The sequence below is a fragment of the Triticum urartu genome, chromosome 2A, assembly GCF_056163025.1.
Source record: "Triticum urartu cultivar PI428250 chromosome 2A, HENAU_Tu73, whole genome shotgun sequence".
NCBI lineage: Eukaryota > Viridiplantae > Streptophyta > Magnoliopsida > Poales > Poaceae > Triticum > Triticum urartu.
In genome coordinates, this window is record NC_141874.1 from 265,242,360 (window position 1) to 265,260,140 (window position 17,781).

At 41.0% G+C, this 17,781-nt stretch overlaps 1 protein-coding gene across 3 annotated transcripts; it reads right to left on the reverse strand.

The window, feature by feature from the left end:
- Window positions 1-529: 529 nt before the first annotated feature.
- LOC125537333 (ranBP2-type zinc finger protein At1g67325) lies at window positions 530-4,223 on the reverse strand. 3 transcript variants are annotated; one of them, XM_048700640.2, is made up of 8 exons: window positions 4,064-4,223; window positions 3,900-3,963; window positions 2,415-2,533; window positions 1,803-2,013; window positions 1,628-1,716; window positions 1,463-1,535; window positions 1,139-1,251; window positions 530-867 (listed from the first exon to the last, which is right to left on the reverse strand). In XM_048700640.2, the coding sequence occupies exons 1-8, from the start codon at window positions 4,076-4,078 to the stop codon at window positions 715-717; spliced, it is 837 nt and encodes a 278-aa protein (XP_048556597.1). In that variant the 5' UTR covers window positions 4,079-4,223; the 3' UTR covers window positions 530-714. The 3 variants fall into 3 exon arrangements, with proteins under 3 accessions (XP_048556597.1, XP_048556599.1, XP_048556598.1); XM_048700642.2 differs by having other exon boundaries at window positions 3,900-3,945; window positions 4,064-4,218; XM_048700641.2 differs by having other exon boundaries at window positions 3,900-3,948; window positions 4,064-4,210.
- Window positions 4,224-17,781: the final 13,558 nt, after the last annotated feature.

Consider the following 17,781-nt stretch of genomic DNA (forward strand, 5'->3'; position numbering starts at 1 on the left):
ATGGCCGTACATAGCCTTGCAAGGGCAGCGAGGCAAAACCATAGCCATGCAAGGGCAGCGAGGCAAAACAAGGCTGCCCGTTGGCTGGCCTTGCATGGTGCCGTACGCATGGCCGTACACATAGCCTTGCAAAGGCAGCGAGGCAAAACAAGGCTGGCCCGTTGGCTGCTCCATGGGCGGATGTTGACCCACTGACTGGTGCCCCAACCAGGAGGAGCCCCGTATCCATGCGAAGGCGGAGGGGCAGCGCCATAGTGAGCGGCGGCTGCGGGGTCAGAGGCCGAAGCGGCGTCCGGGGCAGGAGGAGATCGCGGTGACGGCGGCCGGCACGGGAGGTGCGCGAGCGGTGGCAGCGGCGAAAGGCTAGGATTAGAATTCAAAAACTGATACCACATAAAATATGTAAATTGCACGATGTATTGCTCTCGCACATAGGCATGTATACATGATGTATAAAGATGGGTTACGAACCTCAACCATACAAGGAACTAGAAGGCGGGCCCAATACACAATATGCACATAATACATATACTCAACAACTGTAAAGCACGACTAAAATTTAGCAGGTCAATATTTTCCTGGAAGCTGCATAGTCGATATGAATGTTTGTTCACAGGGAACAGAAAACACATCTGTGCAGTTTACAGTAAGCTTGTATAGCTAGGGTACAACAATGCTTGGACGATAGTTCACATCACGGTTGAGAAGCTAGGACTAGTTGCTTGATGAGTCTGGCTTACTACATGAGCACCCTTTCCGATTGCACACTGTGCGGAAGGGGTAGTTCAGGTTATTGCACTCCGGACAGGTCCAGCTCCCTTCTGGGGTATCTTTGTCTTTGCGAGACGACGAGCTCGAATTAGCTCCCTGCAGGAGGAGGATGAGTTAGTGTATATGAGATGAGAAAAAGACAGTCTGGAGAGGAATTAGACCATAGGCCACCAATACATGTACTTGCATAATGTTTGTATAGCGATAATGTACATACCACAATGATCAGAGCACAAACATAAAAGCACAATATCTACGAGTGATGCAAACCATATCGCTGGATTTTGTGGGATGGTTAGAAAAATAACGTCATTTACGACCAGTCTCAAGACACAGGAAATGATGTAAAAAGGAGTATTATGCTTACAGGAGTCGGCCTTGGTTCTTCACATTTCTTCATGTTGCAAGTGTTTCTGAAGGCAAAATTTACATTACCACACTTGGGGCATTCCCAGTCACCCTCAGACAGTCCATCTGGGCCTATAAACGGTAACTTCCATAAGAAACAAACCAAATAATCTCATTTGTTGCATCACTTTATGTAAACATCATGAACAAATCAGTCAAATTCAGAAATGCCATTGAAAATAACCACAAAACACTAATAAAGGTCGGAGGCAGGAAACCAGAACAGATTTGTTGCAAAAGAAAACAATTAGTAGAATATAGAGAAATGGATGGGATAATTTACCTCCACGCCGCTTTCGTGAAGCAGTGCTGTTATTATTTTCCACTAATGCTCCATCAGACCATGGGCTAGAAACCTTCATGCACACATAAGATGGTCAGATACTCCCCAAGATCAGAACCAGTATACAAAGCATAACATGTTGTATGGTTGATAGTGAAAACAAACCGGCATTGGAGATCCTCTAAATCCATAGCCGTATCGACCCAACTCAGGTCCATATCGACCCAACTCAGGTCCGTGGGCATAACCCATCCCTACAACAATTAACAAGAGGAATCATAGGCCATTCCAATTAAATCCTGAAATGACTGCAACTAACATTCAGGAAAGAGATACAGACCCCCCATTGGACCAGGTTGGCCATAAGAACTGAGACCATATGAGCCATGAGGTCCAACTGGTGGACCATAACCATACCGCATTCCAACATGCGGATATGGAGCACCATAGCTAGCTGATCCAAGAGGAATGTGAGGCGGGGGGGCACCAGTGCTACCGTAAAATAGAGGCGATCGATCATATCCACCACCAGCGAGCGCTGGCATCATTCTCTGTAAGACAAACAAAGTTACTAAAGAAGTGTTTCTTCAATGGTACAGACATGTCAGCATAAATTTGTTCCCCTTCATGTTGCCTTTATATCAAAGACTAAGCAACCATCACAATAAAGCCAGAAATATACATCACTTCGTTAATGGTCGAAGGTGCCCAAATGATAAGCCTACTAAGTTATATCAAACATCAGCCTCACATCGACAAAGGAATTTTTCTTCTGAATTTTACTGCTATAGAAGGTTGGGGGGGAAACCCAAAAAGAGCAAGACCAGTATGTTGTCACATACAGACCTGAGCCTATATGCGCTCCACCAAAGATAAAAGGAAATAAGCTGAAGCTCTAATGTTGACCTATTTTCCATCAGTAATGACATTACTTGGGGAATCTACAACTTACTGGGCTTGGACTCGGTGATGGACGAGGTGCACCACAGGCTCCACGGTTGCAAACATTTCTAAAACTGAAGTTGACATTACCACACTGAAGACAATTCCAGTCACCCTCCCTTACAGACACTGAAAATAGTAGAACCTTCTTTTAACCAACAAGACTCAAGTAAACCATGACAGCATGACAAGTTTCCTCTCTAGAAGAGAGAAAACACTCTAGACGGTAAATATACAAAGAAAACTTAAAGACAGTATATAAACACAAGGATATTTAACTCTAGGAGTGTTCCTCCAACAATGCAAGTAAATCATGGTACCGGCGATGAAATAACAAGTATACCAGACTGCAAGCCTGCTGGCCAAGGAAAGTCTATTTTTGTATGTGATGCCGCTTTACATTCCTTTTTTTTACGTAAGGATGCTTCTAATCTTCCAGAGACTAACTTAGACAGGTACAACCTTCACCCACACAAGGGGCCAAAAGTCTAAAACTGCACAAAATCTGTGAACATAATTGGTGGTAACAAACAACAGCTATAAATGTGAACTGATCCACCCGAGAACTCGATGCAGTAGATGCAGTACAAACTAATATGATGAGCAATGAATTCATGGATGGTCTTAAGCTAATCATACAGTTGAGTACTACAGTGAAATAGCACGACATATAAGAAAAAAAAATCCAGTACCGTCCATGCGTGTGTGGGTCAAGGGTATCAATCATCAGTACTTGCTATGCTCTTGACTCGGTATACAAACTCAGAAAAAATCATGAACCCAACTAATTTTCGCATTCATTCTTCTTAAAAAAATTGTATTCAGATTAGACTACCAGCGGAGGGGGAGGCGGATCAGAAACGGGTAGCCTCAAAATTTCTACAGGAGGACAACCAGTCGCAAAAAACAAAGTTATGCATGCAGACAATAAAACAACGAAGGACAGCCCTACAATCCATTCATTCATGTAGTACAATTAAAAAAAAGGACCCTGATAAATCACAAACGTTCGGATTTTAAGCATTTCATTCCGAACGTTTTTTCATGGCAACTTTGGTTGTTAAGACATGGCAACTTTGTCCCAGTTCATTTTTTTGTCAGAAAATTGTCATGTTTGCCAACCTCACGTGAACTAAAGCTGTCATAAAAAACGTTCACGTTGCCATACTTAAAATCCGAACATTCGGAATTTATAATTTCCGAAAAAAAAACCTCAGGATACAAGATCAGCATTCGATCCCATTTAAACGAAGAAGAAAAAAAACCCGCATGAATCTCCACGTAAAATCAATGACATGGGACTTAGACGTGCAATACTTTACTTAGGGTACATCTAGATGTGCTTTAGCAAAACCGTTATTAATACACAGAAATAATTCCCTCTTAACCAAACCCTACCCCGGGAGGGAGATCCCCGGCTTCCTAGTTAACGCAGCCCAAGCGAAAAGACAGGTAATAATAACAAGCAGCAACATAGATCAGGAGTTTGTCTCACCGTCATTGCGCGACCTCTTGGTCCCGAACGCTCCACGGTCTTCCATCTGCTGGACAGCACCAAACTAGTAGCAAATCATCAGAAGCAAGGCATCAAACCCTAGAATCGAACCGACACCAGAACCTAAACAGAGCGGGATCGAATGCAACCGAAGCAGCGCGTACCCTAGCAGAAGCCATCGGATGGGGCGGAGAATATGGCAGCGGCGGCGGCGGGTGGAGGGGAGAGAAAAACGGCAGCGAGCGAAGGGGGGAGGGGGGCTGCACAGGCGGGCGAAATTATTTATTTATTTTTGGCAGGCGTGAGTTATTATGAGCTGTGGATTCGCTGGGCAGCGTGGTGCGGCGAATTTTATTTATGCTGCTGCCACCTGGTTTTTTTTAGACAATCTGGTCAAGCTTTATTAAATCATCAGATTGCCCAAGCCAAACATGACGGCCGAACTTCAATGTTAAAGCATGCTTAGCGAGATTATGAGCCTCGGTATTCGATGTCCTTAACTCATGAACTATGTTACAAGAAGTAAAAGTATGAGAACGATCCTTTATTTCATGTATGATTGGTTCATAAATTGTTGCCGAACCTTGTTGTATTCTGTCGACAATTGTCTTGCAGTCTGATGCCACTTGTATTTTGTGCACATAGAGATCTTCTGCAAGCACTAGAGCCTCTCTCACTGCCATTGTTTCTAGAGTCTTTGGATTCATATGATTGCTATATGTGACGCATGATGCTCCCAGAAAAATCCCATCCTCATCTCTACAAAACAGCAGTTACAACCCCACCACTGCCGTTTCTGAAAACAGCTGTGTCGGAGTTGATCTTTACATGTTCTGATGGTAGTGCTTGACATGACGAAGGACGAGCTATCGAGGAGCGATTCTGACTTTGGTTTGGCTTTGTTAATGTCGAGATGTCCCCCAGAAAAGAACTGATAAAACAATGGATTGACGAAGGACTTTGGAAGATTTCTTCATGGATTGCCTTCCTCCTCGCTTTCCATATAGCCCATAGAGTGACCACCATCCTTGTGAATTTATCATGGTTCATAGATTCATGCATCATAAACAGTCATTCTTTCGCAGTTAGCTCTTGATGAGCACACATGTGTTCCACCATTTGCTCAGGTGCCAGAGATCATATACTTCTAGCCATCGTACAATTCAGTAATGCGTGCCTCCAGTTTATCTCCTGCTGCATAGATTGAGCAGACCAACGTAGTAGACATATTTCTGTGGTGTAACAAGTCGGCCGTGGGCAGTGAATTCTGGCAGAGACGCCGCCGATTTATTTTGAGTTTAGATGGAACATTAATACCCCACAACCCTTTCCCCTTCAGCTCCTCTGCAGTTGTATCAGACGGACCCTCCACGTTCTCCAACCAGTTTTCTCTCTCAATTTTTGTACTAACCAACATCTTGTAAGCTGAACTTACTAAGAACCTTCCCCTCCTATCAGCATCCCAGGCCCAGAAATCACCTATACGTCTTGAGCAGAGGGGTATTTTTAAGATTGCTTTAGCATAAAACGCCGTAAAAGTTGTTTTGACTAGTTCCTCCCACCAAGATGCCGAGGTGGCATCAATTAAATCCGATACTCGCCTAGGAGGATTCAAAACCAGAAAGGCCAGAGGCTTCTTAAATCCCACTCGTGGGATCCAATTATGCTCCCAGATGCTTGTATTCTCACCCGTACCAATCCTCTTAGTAATACCCCGAGTCAAAATGTTTCTTCCATCAACCACTGCTCTCCATACTTGTGAAGGGTGGGAGTCGAGTTCTGCTCCAAGAAAATCAGTAGAGGGAAAATAAATTGCTTTCAAGATTCTTGCACTCAGCGTGTTGGGCTCTTGAATCAGTCTCCATGCTTGCTTGCGAGAAGGGACAAATTAAATAATTCCATATCCCTAAAACCGAGACCGCCAAGATACTTTGGTTGTGTACACACATCCCACGAGACCCAACTTGGTTTCCTCCTCCCTCTCTTGCTCCCCCACCAGAACTGACGAATGATCGATGTTATGCTTTCACAAACTTCTTTGGGAAGCCTAAAGCAGGCCATGGAGTAAACATGGATCGCTTGGGCCACGACCTTAATCAGTACCTCCTTTCCTGCATATGATAGAAGTTTATCCATCCAAACCTTCTCCCAAACCCCGTCTCTCAAATATTTAAAGGTACCATTTCTTGAGTGTCCCACATCAGTTGTCATCCCCAAGTATCTCTCACTGAGTTGCTCATTATGCACATTTAGGGTGTTTTTCATACTATCACGAACTGGTTGTGGACACCCTTTACTAAAGAAGATCGATGACTTATCATTATTAACCCTTTGACTGGAAGCATTGCAATAAGTTTCCAACAAGTTTGACATAGAAACCACCCCTTCATTACTCGCCTTAAACAGCGGCAGGCTATCATCAGCAAAGAGAAGGTGGTTGACAACCGGGACTGTCAGCGCCACCTTAACCCCCACCAAACTGGATGACTGAGAACTGGATTTCTAAAGGCACGAAAGGCCCTCCGCTGCGATCAAGAAGAGGTAAGGGGAGATTGGGTCTCCCTGTCGAATCCCTATTGTAGGTTTACATTGGTCAAGTTTCTCTCCATTGAAGAGTACTCAAAATGAAACAAATGTAATCATACTCATAACTCATTTGATCCATAATGGTGCAAATCCCAACTTACTCATTATTGCCTCCAAATAAGCCGACTCCAATCTATCATAAGCTTTCATCATGTCTAGTTTTAAGGCACAGTGGGTATTTGATTTTGCCTTACTTCTCTTCATAAAATGCAAGCACTCATAGGCACATATGATATTATCAGTTATGAGTCTCCCTGGCACGAAGGCTGACTGCTCTTCAGAAATTATGTCAGGGAGAATTTGCTTCAAACGATTGGCCACAACCTTAGAGGCTATCTTGTACAACACATTACATAAGCTTATAGGTCTGAATTGTGTTAGAAAAGTTGGATTCATTACCTTGGGGATGAAAACCAGAAAAGTATCATTAATGCATTCTGGACTCTCTTCCCCCCTGACAATACGGAGGACCGCTTTTGACACTTCTCACTACATACATCCCAATACCTCTGATAAAAATATGCCGGGAAACCATCTGGACTCAATGATTTTGTGGGGAACATCTGGAAGAGAGCCACTTTTACCTCCTCTGCCGGATAAGCTTCACATAACATATGATTCATTTGATTTGTAACTTTCGCTGGAACATGGGCTAGCATGGCCTCCATGTTAGATACCCCCTCTGAGGTGTACAAATCTCTGTATAAAGTAGATACCAACTCCTTTAAAGCAGTTGTATACTCAACCATAACCCCCAACGAATTTGATAACGCTTTGATCATATTTTTATTACTCCTCATGTTTGCCCGAAGATGAAAAAAATTAGTGTTTTTCTCACCCTCCGCTAACCAGTTGATCCTCGAACGCTGCCTCCACAAGATCTCTTCACAGTGATAGAGTTCAACTAATCGCTCATTGATTTTTAGCTCTACATGAGAGGGGCCAGTTCTTGAAGGAACATTATGACATCTCTCCAACTCCTTCTTTAAGTGTTTTATCTCCTTTCGCATAGAGCCAAACGTGTCTAAATTCCACCTCTTGAGCCTACTTGATAGTGGTGCTAGCTTTTCTTTAATCTCCAGTAGTCTCATAGAAGGTTGACTTGCTGCCCATGACTCTTGTATCTTGTCCTTCATGTTTTCGTGTGTGTCCCATGCAATCTCATACCGAAATAGAGATCCGCTTGTACCCAGAACTGTCGTCACTTCATCCAATTGTAAAAGGATTGGACTATGGTCCGACGATGCCGCCGTCAAGTGACTCAATGATGCCAATGGGAACTGGGCACTCCACTCCGCATATCCTAATGCTTTGTCAAGTCTGACTCTTGTATAGGTACCTCCCGCGACCTTTTTTCGAATGTCCAAAATCTGCCCTTGAAACCAATGTCCAGCAACATGCAACTGTCCACCACATCCCGACCCTTGTATCTGTGCATTGCTTCGTTGTCCAATCCCTTCATGTTCATCCAGACGTAATACTTCGTTAAAATCCCCCAAACAAAGCCATGGGAGGTCACTAGTTCCACATATATCTCTAAGAACTTCCCACGCCTGATACCTTAAGTGTGTTTGGGCTTCGCCATACACGACGGTTAGCCTCCAAGGATCCCTCCTTGGATCAAGAATTTTAAAGTCAATGTGGTACACAGAGTAGCCCAAAATCTCAATGTTTATTGTATTATTCCAGAATATGACAATGCCTCCACTCCTACCATTACTCTCTATTGCAAAAGTTGTATCAAAACCTATCGAACTAGCCATGCTTTCTAACCTTGTCTTGTCTATCCGAGTTTCTAAAATACAAAGCACGATAGGGGCCGATACGTCTCCAACATATCTATAATTTTTGATTGTTCCATGCTATTATATTATCAATCTTGAATGTTTTATAATCATTTTATATCATTTTTTGGAACTAACCTATTGACATAGTGCCAAGTGCCAGTTGCTGTTTTCTGCATGTTTTTTAAATCGCAGGAAATGAATACCAAATGGAGTCCAAATGCAACGAAACTTTACGGAGATTTTTTATGGACCAGAAGACACCCAATGGGCCAAGGCAGCGTCTGGGAGGGGTGCTCTGAGGGGTGCACAACCCACCAGGGTGCGCCCTGGTGGGTTGTGCCCACCTCGGGTGCCCCCGGACCACCTCTTTGCTCTATAAATACCCCAATATTCCAGAAACCTTAGGGGAGTCGACGAAAATCAATTCCAGCCGCCGCAGAGTCCAAAACCACCAGATCCAATCTAGACACCATCACGAAGGGGTTCACCACTTCTATTGGTGCCTCTCTGATGATGCGTGAGTAGTTCTTTGTAGACCTTCGGGTCTGTAGTTAGTAGCTAGATGGATTCCTCTCTCTCGTTTGATTTTCAATACAATGGTCTCTTGGAGATCCCTATGATGTAACTCTTTTTGCAGTGTGTTTGTTGGGATCGGATGAACTTTGAGTTTATGATCAGATCTATCTTTTTATATCCATGAAAGTTATTTGAGTTTCTTTGATCTCTTATATGCATGATTGCTTATAGCCTCGTATTTCTTCTCCGATATTTGGGTTTTGTTGGGCCAACTTGATCTATTTATCTTGTAATGGGAAGAGGTGCTTTGTAGTGGGTTCGATCTTACGGTGCTTGATCCCAGTGACAGAAGGGGAACCGACACGTATGTATCGTTGCTACTACAGATAAAACGATGGGGTCTATCTCTACAAGATAGATCTTGTCTACATCATGTCATCGTTCTTATTGCATTACTTCATTTCTCCATGAACTTAATACACTAGATGCATGCTGGATAGCAGTCGATGTGTGGAGTAATAGCAGTAGATGCAGACAGGAGTCGGTCTACTAATCTTGGACGTGATGCCTATGTAATGATCATTGCCTGGATATCGTCATGATTACTTGAAGTTCTATCAATTGCCCAACAGTAATTTGTTTACCCACAGTTCGCTATTTTTCTCGAGAGAAGCCACTAGTGAAACCTACGACCCCCAGGTCTCTTTCTCATATTATTTGCCTTTGCTATCTACTTTTCCTTTGATTTTATTTTCCAGTCTATTTAACCAAAAATACAAAAATACCTTGCTGCATTTTATTCTTATTTATTTTATTTGGTGATAACCCACAAGTATAGGGGATCGCAACCGTTTTCGAGGGTAGAGTATTCAACCAAAATTTATTGATTCGACACAAGGGGAGCCAAAGAATATTCTCAAGTATTAGCAATTGTGTTGTCAATTCAACCACACCTGGAAACTTAATATCTGCAGCAAAGTGTTTAGTAGCAAAGTAATATGATAGTAGTGGTAACGGTAGCAAAAGGTAACAGTAGTAAAAGTAATGTTTTTGGTATTTTGTAGTGATGATAGCAATAGCAACGGAAAAGTAAATAAGCGAAGAACAATATATGGAAAGCTCGTAGGTAATGGATCGGTGATGGAGAATTATGCCGGATGCGGTTCATCATGTAACAGTCATAACCTAGGGTGACACAGAACTAGCTCCAGTTCATCAATGTAATGTAGGCATGTATTCCGAATATAGTCATACGTGCTTATGGAAAAGAACTTGCATGACATCTTTTGTCCTACCCTCCCGTGGCAGCGGGGTCCTTACGGAAACTAAGGGATATTAAGGTCTCCTTTTAATAGAGAACCAGAACAAAGCATTAACACATAGTGAATACATGAACTCCTCAAACTACGGTCATCACCGGTAAGTATCCCGATTATTGTCACTTTGGGGTTAACGGATCATAACGCATAATAGGTGACTATAGACTTGCAAGATAGGATCAAGAACACTCATATATTGATGAAAACATAATAGGTTCAGATCTGAAATCATGGCACTCGGGGCCTAGTGACAAGCATTAAGCATAGCAAAGTCATAGCAACATCAATCTTAGAACATAGTGGATACTAGGGATCAAACCCTAACAAAACTAACTCGATTACATGATAGATCTCATCCAACCCATCACCGTTCAGCAAGCCTACGATGGAATTACTCACGCACGGCGGTGAGCATCATGAAATTGGTGATGGAGGATGGTTGATGATGACGATGACGACGGATTCCCTTCTCCGGAGCCCCGAACGGACTCCAGATCAGCCCTCCCGAGAGGTTTTAGGGCTTGGCGGTGGCTTCGTATCGTAAAACGCGATGATTTCTTCTCTCTGATTTTTTCTCTCTCCGAAACACAATATATAGAGTTGGAGTCGGAGAGGCACCAGGGGGCCCACGAGGGAGGGGGCGCGCTCCCACTCTTGTGGGCAGGTGGTGGCCCCCCTGGCCTTCATCTTTTGCAGGTATTTTTTATATTTTCCAAAAAGTTGCTCCGTGAAGTTTCAGGTCATTCCGAGAACGTTTGTTTCTGCACATAAATAACACCATGATTATTCTGCTGAAAACATCATCAATCCGGGTTAGTTCCATTCAAATCATGCAAGTTAGAGTCCAAAACAAGGGCAAAAGTGTTTGGAAAAGTAGATACGACAGAGACGTATCAACTCCCCCAAGCTTAAACCTTTGCTTGTCCTCAAGCAATTCAGTTGACAAACTGAAAGTGATAAAGAAATTTTTTTACAAACTCTGTTTGCTCTTGTTGTTGTAAATATGTAAAGCCAGCATTCAAGTTTTCAGCAAAGATTATAACTAACTACATTCACAATAACACTTAGGTCTCAAGTTTACTCATATCAATAGCATAATCAACTAGCGAGCAATAATACTAAATCTCGGATGACAACACTTTCTCAAAACAATCATAATATGATATAACAAGATGGTATCTCGCTAGCCCTTTCTGAGACTGCAAAACATAAATGCAGAGCACCTTTAAAGACCAAGGACTGACTAGACATTGTAATTCATGGTAAAAGAGATCCAGTCAAGTCATACTCAATGTAAACTAACAATAATGAATGCAAACAATAGCGGTGCTCTCCAACTGGTGCTTTTTAATAAGAAGATGATGACTCAGCATAAAAGTAAATAGATAGGCCCTTCGCAGAGGGAAGCAGGGATTTGTAGAGGTGCCAGAGCTCGGTTTTGAAACAGAGGTGAATAGTATTTTGAGTGGTATAATTTCATTGTCAACATAACAACCAAGAGACAGCAATATCTTCCATGCTACACACATTATAGGCGGTTCCCAAACAGAATGGTAAAGTTTATACTCCCCCTTCCACCAACAAGCATCAATCCATGGCTTGCTCAAAACAACGAGTGCCTCCAACTAACAAGAGTCCCAGGGGCTGGGCATCCCGGTGACCAGCCATTTATCTCGTGAGTGAGGAGCGGAGTCCACTCCTCTTGAGAATAACCCGCCTAACATGGAAGATACAGACAGCCCTAGTTGATACATGAGCTATTTGAGCATACAAAACAGGATATTTATTTGAAGGTTTAGAGTTTGGCACATACAAATTTACTTAGAACGACAGGTAGATACCGTATATAGGTAGGTATAGTGGACTCATGTGGAATAACATTGGGGTTTAAGGGATTGGATGCACAAGCAGTATTCCCGCTTAGTACAGGTGAAGGCTAGCAAAAGACTGGGAAGCGACTAGCTAGAGAGCGACAACAGTCATGAACATGCATTAAAATTAATCAACACCGAATGCAAGCATGAGTAGGATATAATCCACCATGAACATAAATATCGTGAAGGCTATGTTGATTTTGTTTCAACTACATGCGTGAACATGCGCCAAGTCAAGTCACTTAAATCATTCAGAGGAGGATACCACCCTATCATACCACATCATAACCATCTCAATAGCATGTTGGCACGCAAGGTAAACCATTATGACTCATAGCTAATCAAGAATGGCACAAGGAACTATGATCTCTAGTTGTCATTGCAAACATGTTTATTCATAATAGGCTGAATCAGGAACGATGAACTAATCATATTTACAAAAACAAAAGAGGTCAAGTTCATACCATCTTTTCTCATCTCAGCCAGTCCATCATATATCGTCATAATTGCCTTTCACTTCCATGACCGAACGATGTGAATAATAATAATAGTGCACGTGCATTGGACTAAGCTGGAATCTGCAAGCATTCAATAAGCAGGAAAAGACAAGGCAATATGGGCTCTTTTGTCAGATCAACAAGTATGCATACAAGAGCCACTTCAACAATTTAATTATGGTCTTCTCCTATCAACCCCAAAGAAAAGAAATAAAACTATTTACATGGGAGAGCTCCCAACAAGTAAAATAAGAACAAGAAATCTTTTTTGGGTTTTCTTTTTAATTACTACTACAAGCATGGAAATTAAACTAACTAAAAGCTACAACTAATTTTTTTTGGTTTTTCTTAAGGTTTATTAAACACACAAGAAGAAAGCATAAAAAAGGAAAATAAACTAGCATGGATGATACAATGAAAAAGTATGAGCATCGACATCTGGCAATGAGTGTGTGAACATAAATGTAATGTCGGTGGGAAATACATATTCCCCCAAGCTTAGGCTTTTGGCCTAAGTTGGTTTATGGCCACGGCTGACCTGGCGGATATCCGTAATAATAGTTGGGGTCGTACTAAGAAGAAGAAGAAGACTCCGATTGCCACTGGTTGGCAATCATCTCCGGATCCCACAGGTAATTAGACTGTCGCGGAGGATCAACTTGTGGTTCCGCCTCTGGCTCTGTGGCTGATGTAGGGTTCCGGTAGGCGTGAATGTCCTTTGGCAAGACGAGGTACTTGCCTGAAGATAAATCAAACAAGGAAGGCGCAGGCAAGGTGATAGTCTCAGGATGATGTTTATCAAAGAACAGTTTGTATTTCAGCTCCCCTTCCCTATTCTTTATAATAAAATCATGTGCTACCATACTCTTATAATCTAAATAAACACGAGGCAACAATTTTTCTTCTTTTTCATAGTGCCTAATAGGTATATCATAATGTGTAGCAAGGTGTGAAGCATAAATACCACCAAAGATGGGTCCTTTTGTACGGTTAAGACTTAACCGTTTAGCAATAATACTGCCCATACTAACAGAGTTATCAGCGTATAAACCGTGGAACAAAATAAAAATATCAGGAACACTAAGGTTTCCACAGTTTCCGCGACCAATTAAGCAACGACTAGCAAATATTGCAAAGTAGCGTAAAACAGGAAAATGTATGCTAGTGATTCATGCATCGAAAACCTTCCTAGTTTCCCCTACAGTGATAGTATCAATAAAACCTTTCACATCCTTGCAATGTAGTTCCTCTAAACTTCCCTCAAATGGGATCAAACAAACCCGACAAAAATCATAAAGTGACATCTTCTTAACCACATCATATAAATGAAACTCTACCGAAGGAGGTGATTCCCTAGGATAATAGTAGAAGTTTTGCACAAAAGTATTGGTGAGTGAGAGATACTGTTCGCGTTGGTCATGGAGGAAGTCGGTGAGGCCTGCATTCTTTGCCAATTCATAAAAATCCTCATAAATCCCGGTTTCTCTCAAGAATTCATCGGAGTGCCATTCACACGGCCTAACCTCCGCGATGCGAGGCAAATTATATTTAGGCTTCTGTGCCTCTTCATTTTGCTTTTCCCTTGAGTTCGGCTCGATGAGCCCCTCAAAAATCTCTTTATCATTTTCTGAAAAATTCTAAAATTTTTAGTAACTTCAAAATAAAAGTAAACCAAACTCAATAATATTGATAGCAACAACTCCTACAAGTGCCTAGAGCCTATATCATGCATCAAAACTACTTTTGACCATACAAATTTGACATGCAAGCTCAAGAACAGGGTCACCTAAGCAGCAAAAATTTGCAATGAATAAAGCACTAGAACAAAAACTAATTGGACCAATGGAGGAGTCACATACCAAGGAACAATCTTCCCAAGCAGTTTTGTGAGAGGTGCTTTGAGCAAGGAGATCGAAAATGGCAGCAAAACGAGCTTGGACTCGGGTTTGAGCTGGTTATTCGTGTTTGGGGGAGGAAGATGGAGTATATGGGTGAAAGGATAAGTGGAGGAGGGCCACCGTGGGCCCATGAGGCAGGGGGCATGCCCAGGGGGTAGGGCGCGCCCTCCACCCTCGTGGGCAGGTGGTTGACCCCCCCTGCTGTGTTCTCAGTGCCAAATATTCTAGAAAAAATCATATTTAAATTTCAGGGCATTTGGAGAACTTTTATTTTCGGGGTATTTTTATATTGCACGGATAATCAGATAACAGACAGAAAAATACTTATTTTTATTTTATTTAATATGAATAACAGAAAGTAAAAGTGGGGTATAGAAGGTTGTGCCTTCTAGTTTCATCCATCTCATGATCATCGAAAGGAATCCACTAACAAGGTTGATCAAGTCTTGTTAACGAACTCATTCTGAATAACATGGAATCGGAGAAATTTCGAATAACACTATGTTACCTTAACGGGGATATGCACATCCCCAATAATAAGAATATCATATTTCTTCTTGACAGTAGGAAGGGGAAATTCAAAACCTCCAAATATAATCGATGGAATTTTTCCAATAGAGTTGATACTATGAACTTGAGGTTGTTTCCTCGAAAAGTGTACCGTGTGCTCATTACCAGTAACATGAAAAGTGACATTGCCTTTAGTGTAATCAATAATAGCCCATGCAGTATTCAAAAAGGGTCTTCCAAGAATAATATACATACTATCGTCCTCGGGAATATCAAGAATAACAAAGTCCGTTAAAATAGTAACGTTTGCAACTACAACATGCACATCCTCACAAATACCGACAGGTATAGCAGTTGATTTATCAGCCATTTGCAAACATATTTCAGTAGGTGTCAACTTATTCAAATCAAGTCTATGGTATAAAGATAGAGGCATAACACTAACACCGGCTCCAAGATCACATAAAGCAGTTTTAACATAGTTTCTTTTAATGGAGCATGGTATAGTTGGTACACCGGGATCTCCAAGTTTCTTTGGTATTCCACCCTTAAAAGTATAATTAGCAAGCATGGTGGAAATTTCAGCTTCCGATATCTTTCTTTTCTTTGTAATAATATCTTTCATGTACTTAGCATAACGATTGGTTTTGAGCATATCAGTTAATCGCATACGCAAAAAGATAGGTCTAATCATTTCAGCAAAGCGCTCAAAATCCTCATCATCCTTTTTCTTGGATGGTTTGGGAGGAAAAGGCATGGGTTTCTGAACCCATGGCTCTCTTTCTTTACCACGTTTCCTAGCAACAAAGTCTTTCTTATCATAACATTGATTCTTTGATTGTGGGTTATCAAGATCAACAGCAGGTTCAATTTCTATATCATTATCATTACTAGGTTGAGCATCATCATGAACATTATTATTAACATTATCACTAGTTTCAGGTTCATTACCCGATTGTGTTTCAGCATCAGAAATAGAAATATCATTTGGATTCTCAAGTGTTTTAGTAAAAGGTTCACTAGAAGCATGCAAAGTCCTATCATTTTTCTTTTTCTTCTTTTTAGACGAACTAGGTGCATCTATATTATTTCTCTGAGAATCTTGCTCAATTCTCTTAGGATGGCCTTCAGGATACAAAGGTTCCTGAGTCATTCTACCACCTCTAGTCATAACTCTAACAACATTATCATTATCCTTACTATTCAATTCATTGAGCAAATAATTTTGAGCTTTAAGTACTTGTTCTACTTGAGTGGTAACCATAGAAGCATGTTTACTAATAAGTTTAAGTTCACCTTTAACATTAGCCATATAATCACCCAAGTGATCAAGCATATTTGAATTGTATTTCAATTGTCTACCAAAATAAGCATTAAAATCTTCTTGCTTAGCCATAAATCTATCAAACTCATCTAGACATGGGCTAGCAAATTTAGTAAATCGGATTTCAGCTTTATCATATCTATAGAGAGAATTTACCTTTACTACCTGTGTTGGGTTATCAAGACCATGAGTTTCTTCAATAGGTAAAGAATTAAGATCATATGTTTCTTCAACAGGTGGTAAATTAAGACCATGTATTTCTTCAATAGGAGGTAAATTCTTAACATCTTCAGCTTTAATACCTTTTTCTTTCATAGATTTCTTTGCCTCTTGCATATCTTCAGGACTGAGAAATAGAATACCCCTCTTATTCGGAGTTGGTTTAGGAATAGGCTCAGGAATTGGCTCCGGAGGTGTCCAATTATTTTCATTTTTCAGCATATTATTCAATAGAATTTCCGCTTCATCCGGCGTTCTTTCCCTGAAAACAGAACCAACACAACTATCCAGGTAATCTCTGGAAGCATCGGTTAGTCCATTATAAAAGATATCAAGTATTTCATTTTTCTTAAGAGGATGATCAGGCAACGCATTAAGTAATTGGAGAAGCCTCCCCCAAGCTTGTGGGAGACTCTCTTCTTCAATTTGCACAAAATTATATATATCCCTTAAAGCAGTTTGTTTCTTATGAGCAGGGACATATTTAGCAGAGAAGTAATAAATCATATCTTGGGGACTACGCACACAACCAGGATCAAGAGAATTAAACCGTATCTTAGCATCACCTTTTAATGAGAACGGAAATATTTTAAGGATATAAAAGTAACGAGTTCTCTCATCTTTAGTGAATAGGGTGGCTATATCATTCAGTTTAGTAAGATGTGCCACAACAGTTTCAGATTCATAACCATGAAAAGGTTCAGAGTCAACTAAAGTAATTATATCAGGATCAACAGAGAATTCATAATACTTATCAGTAACACAGATATGTGAAGTAGCAAAAGCAGGGTCAGTTTTCATTCTAGCATTTAGAGATTGCTTATTCCATTTAGCTAATAACCTTTTGAGTTCATATCTATCTTTGCAAGCTAAAATAGCTAAAGAAGCTTCTTGATCAAAAACATAACCCTTAGGAATAACAAGTGATTCTTCATCATCACTTTCATCAGTATCATCAGATTCAATATTTTCAATTTCTCTAGCCCTAGCAAGTTGTTCATCAAGAAAATCACCAAGTGGTACACTAGTATCAAGCATAGAAGTAGTTTCATCATAAGTATCATGCATAGCAGAAGTGGCATCATCAATAACATGAGACATATCAGAACGAATAGCAGAAGCAGGTGTAGGTGTCGCAAGCTTACTCAAAACAGAAGGTGAATCAAGTACAGAGCTAGATGGCAGTTCCTTACTGAAGGAAATATGCCCTAGAGGCAATAATAAAGTTATTATTTATTTCCTTATATCATGATAAATGTTTATTATTCATGCTAGAATTGTATTAACTGGAAACATAATACATGTGTGAATACATAGACAAACAGAGTGTCACTAGTATGCCTCTACTTGAC

Excerpts from the sequence above, each read along its gene's own strand:
- LOC125537333 (XM_048700640.2), bottom strand. Across the intron at positions 2,014-2,414 it reads CATCACCGAGTCCAAGCCCA|AGAATGATGCCAGCGCTCGC; the intron begins GTAAGTTGTAGA and ends TTTGTCTTACAG. Across the intron at positions 1,717-1,802 it reads CCAACCTGGTCCAATGGGGG|GGATGGGTTATGCCCACGGA; the intron begins GTCTGTATCTCT and ends TAATTGTTGTAG.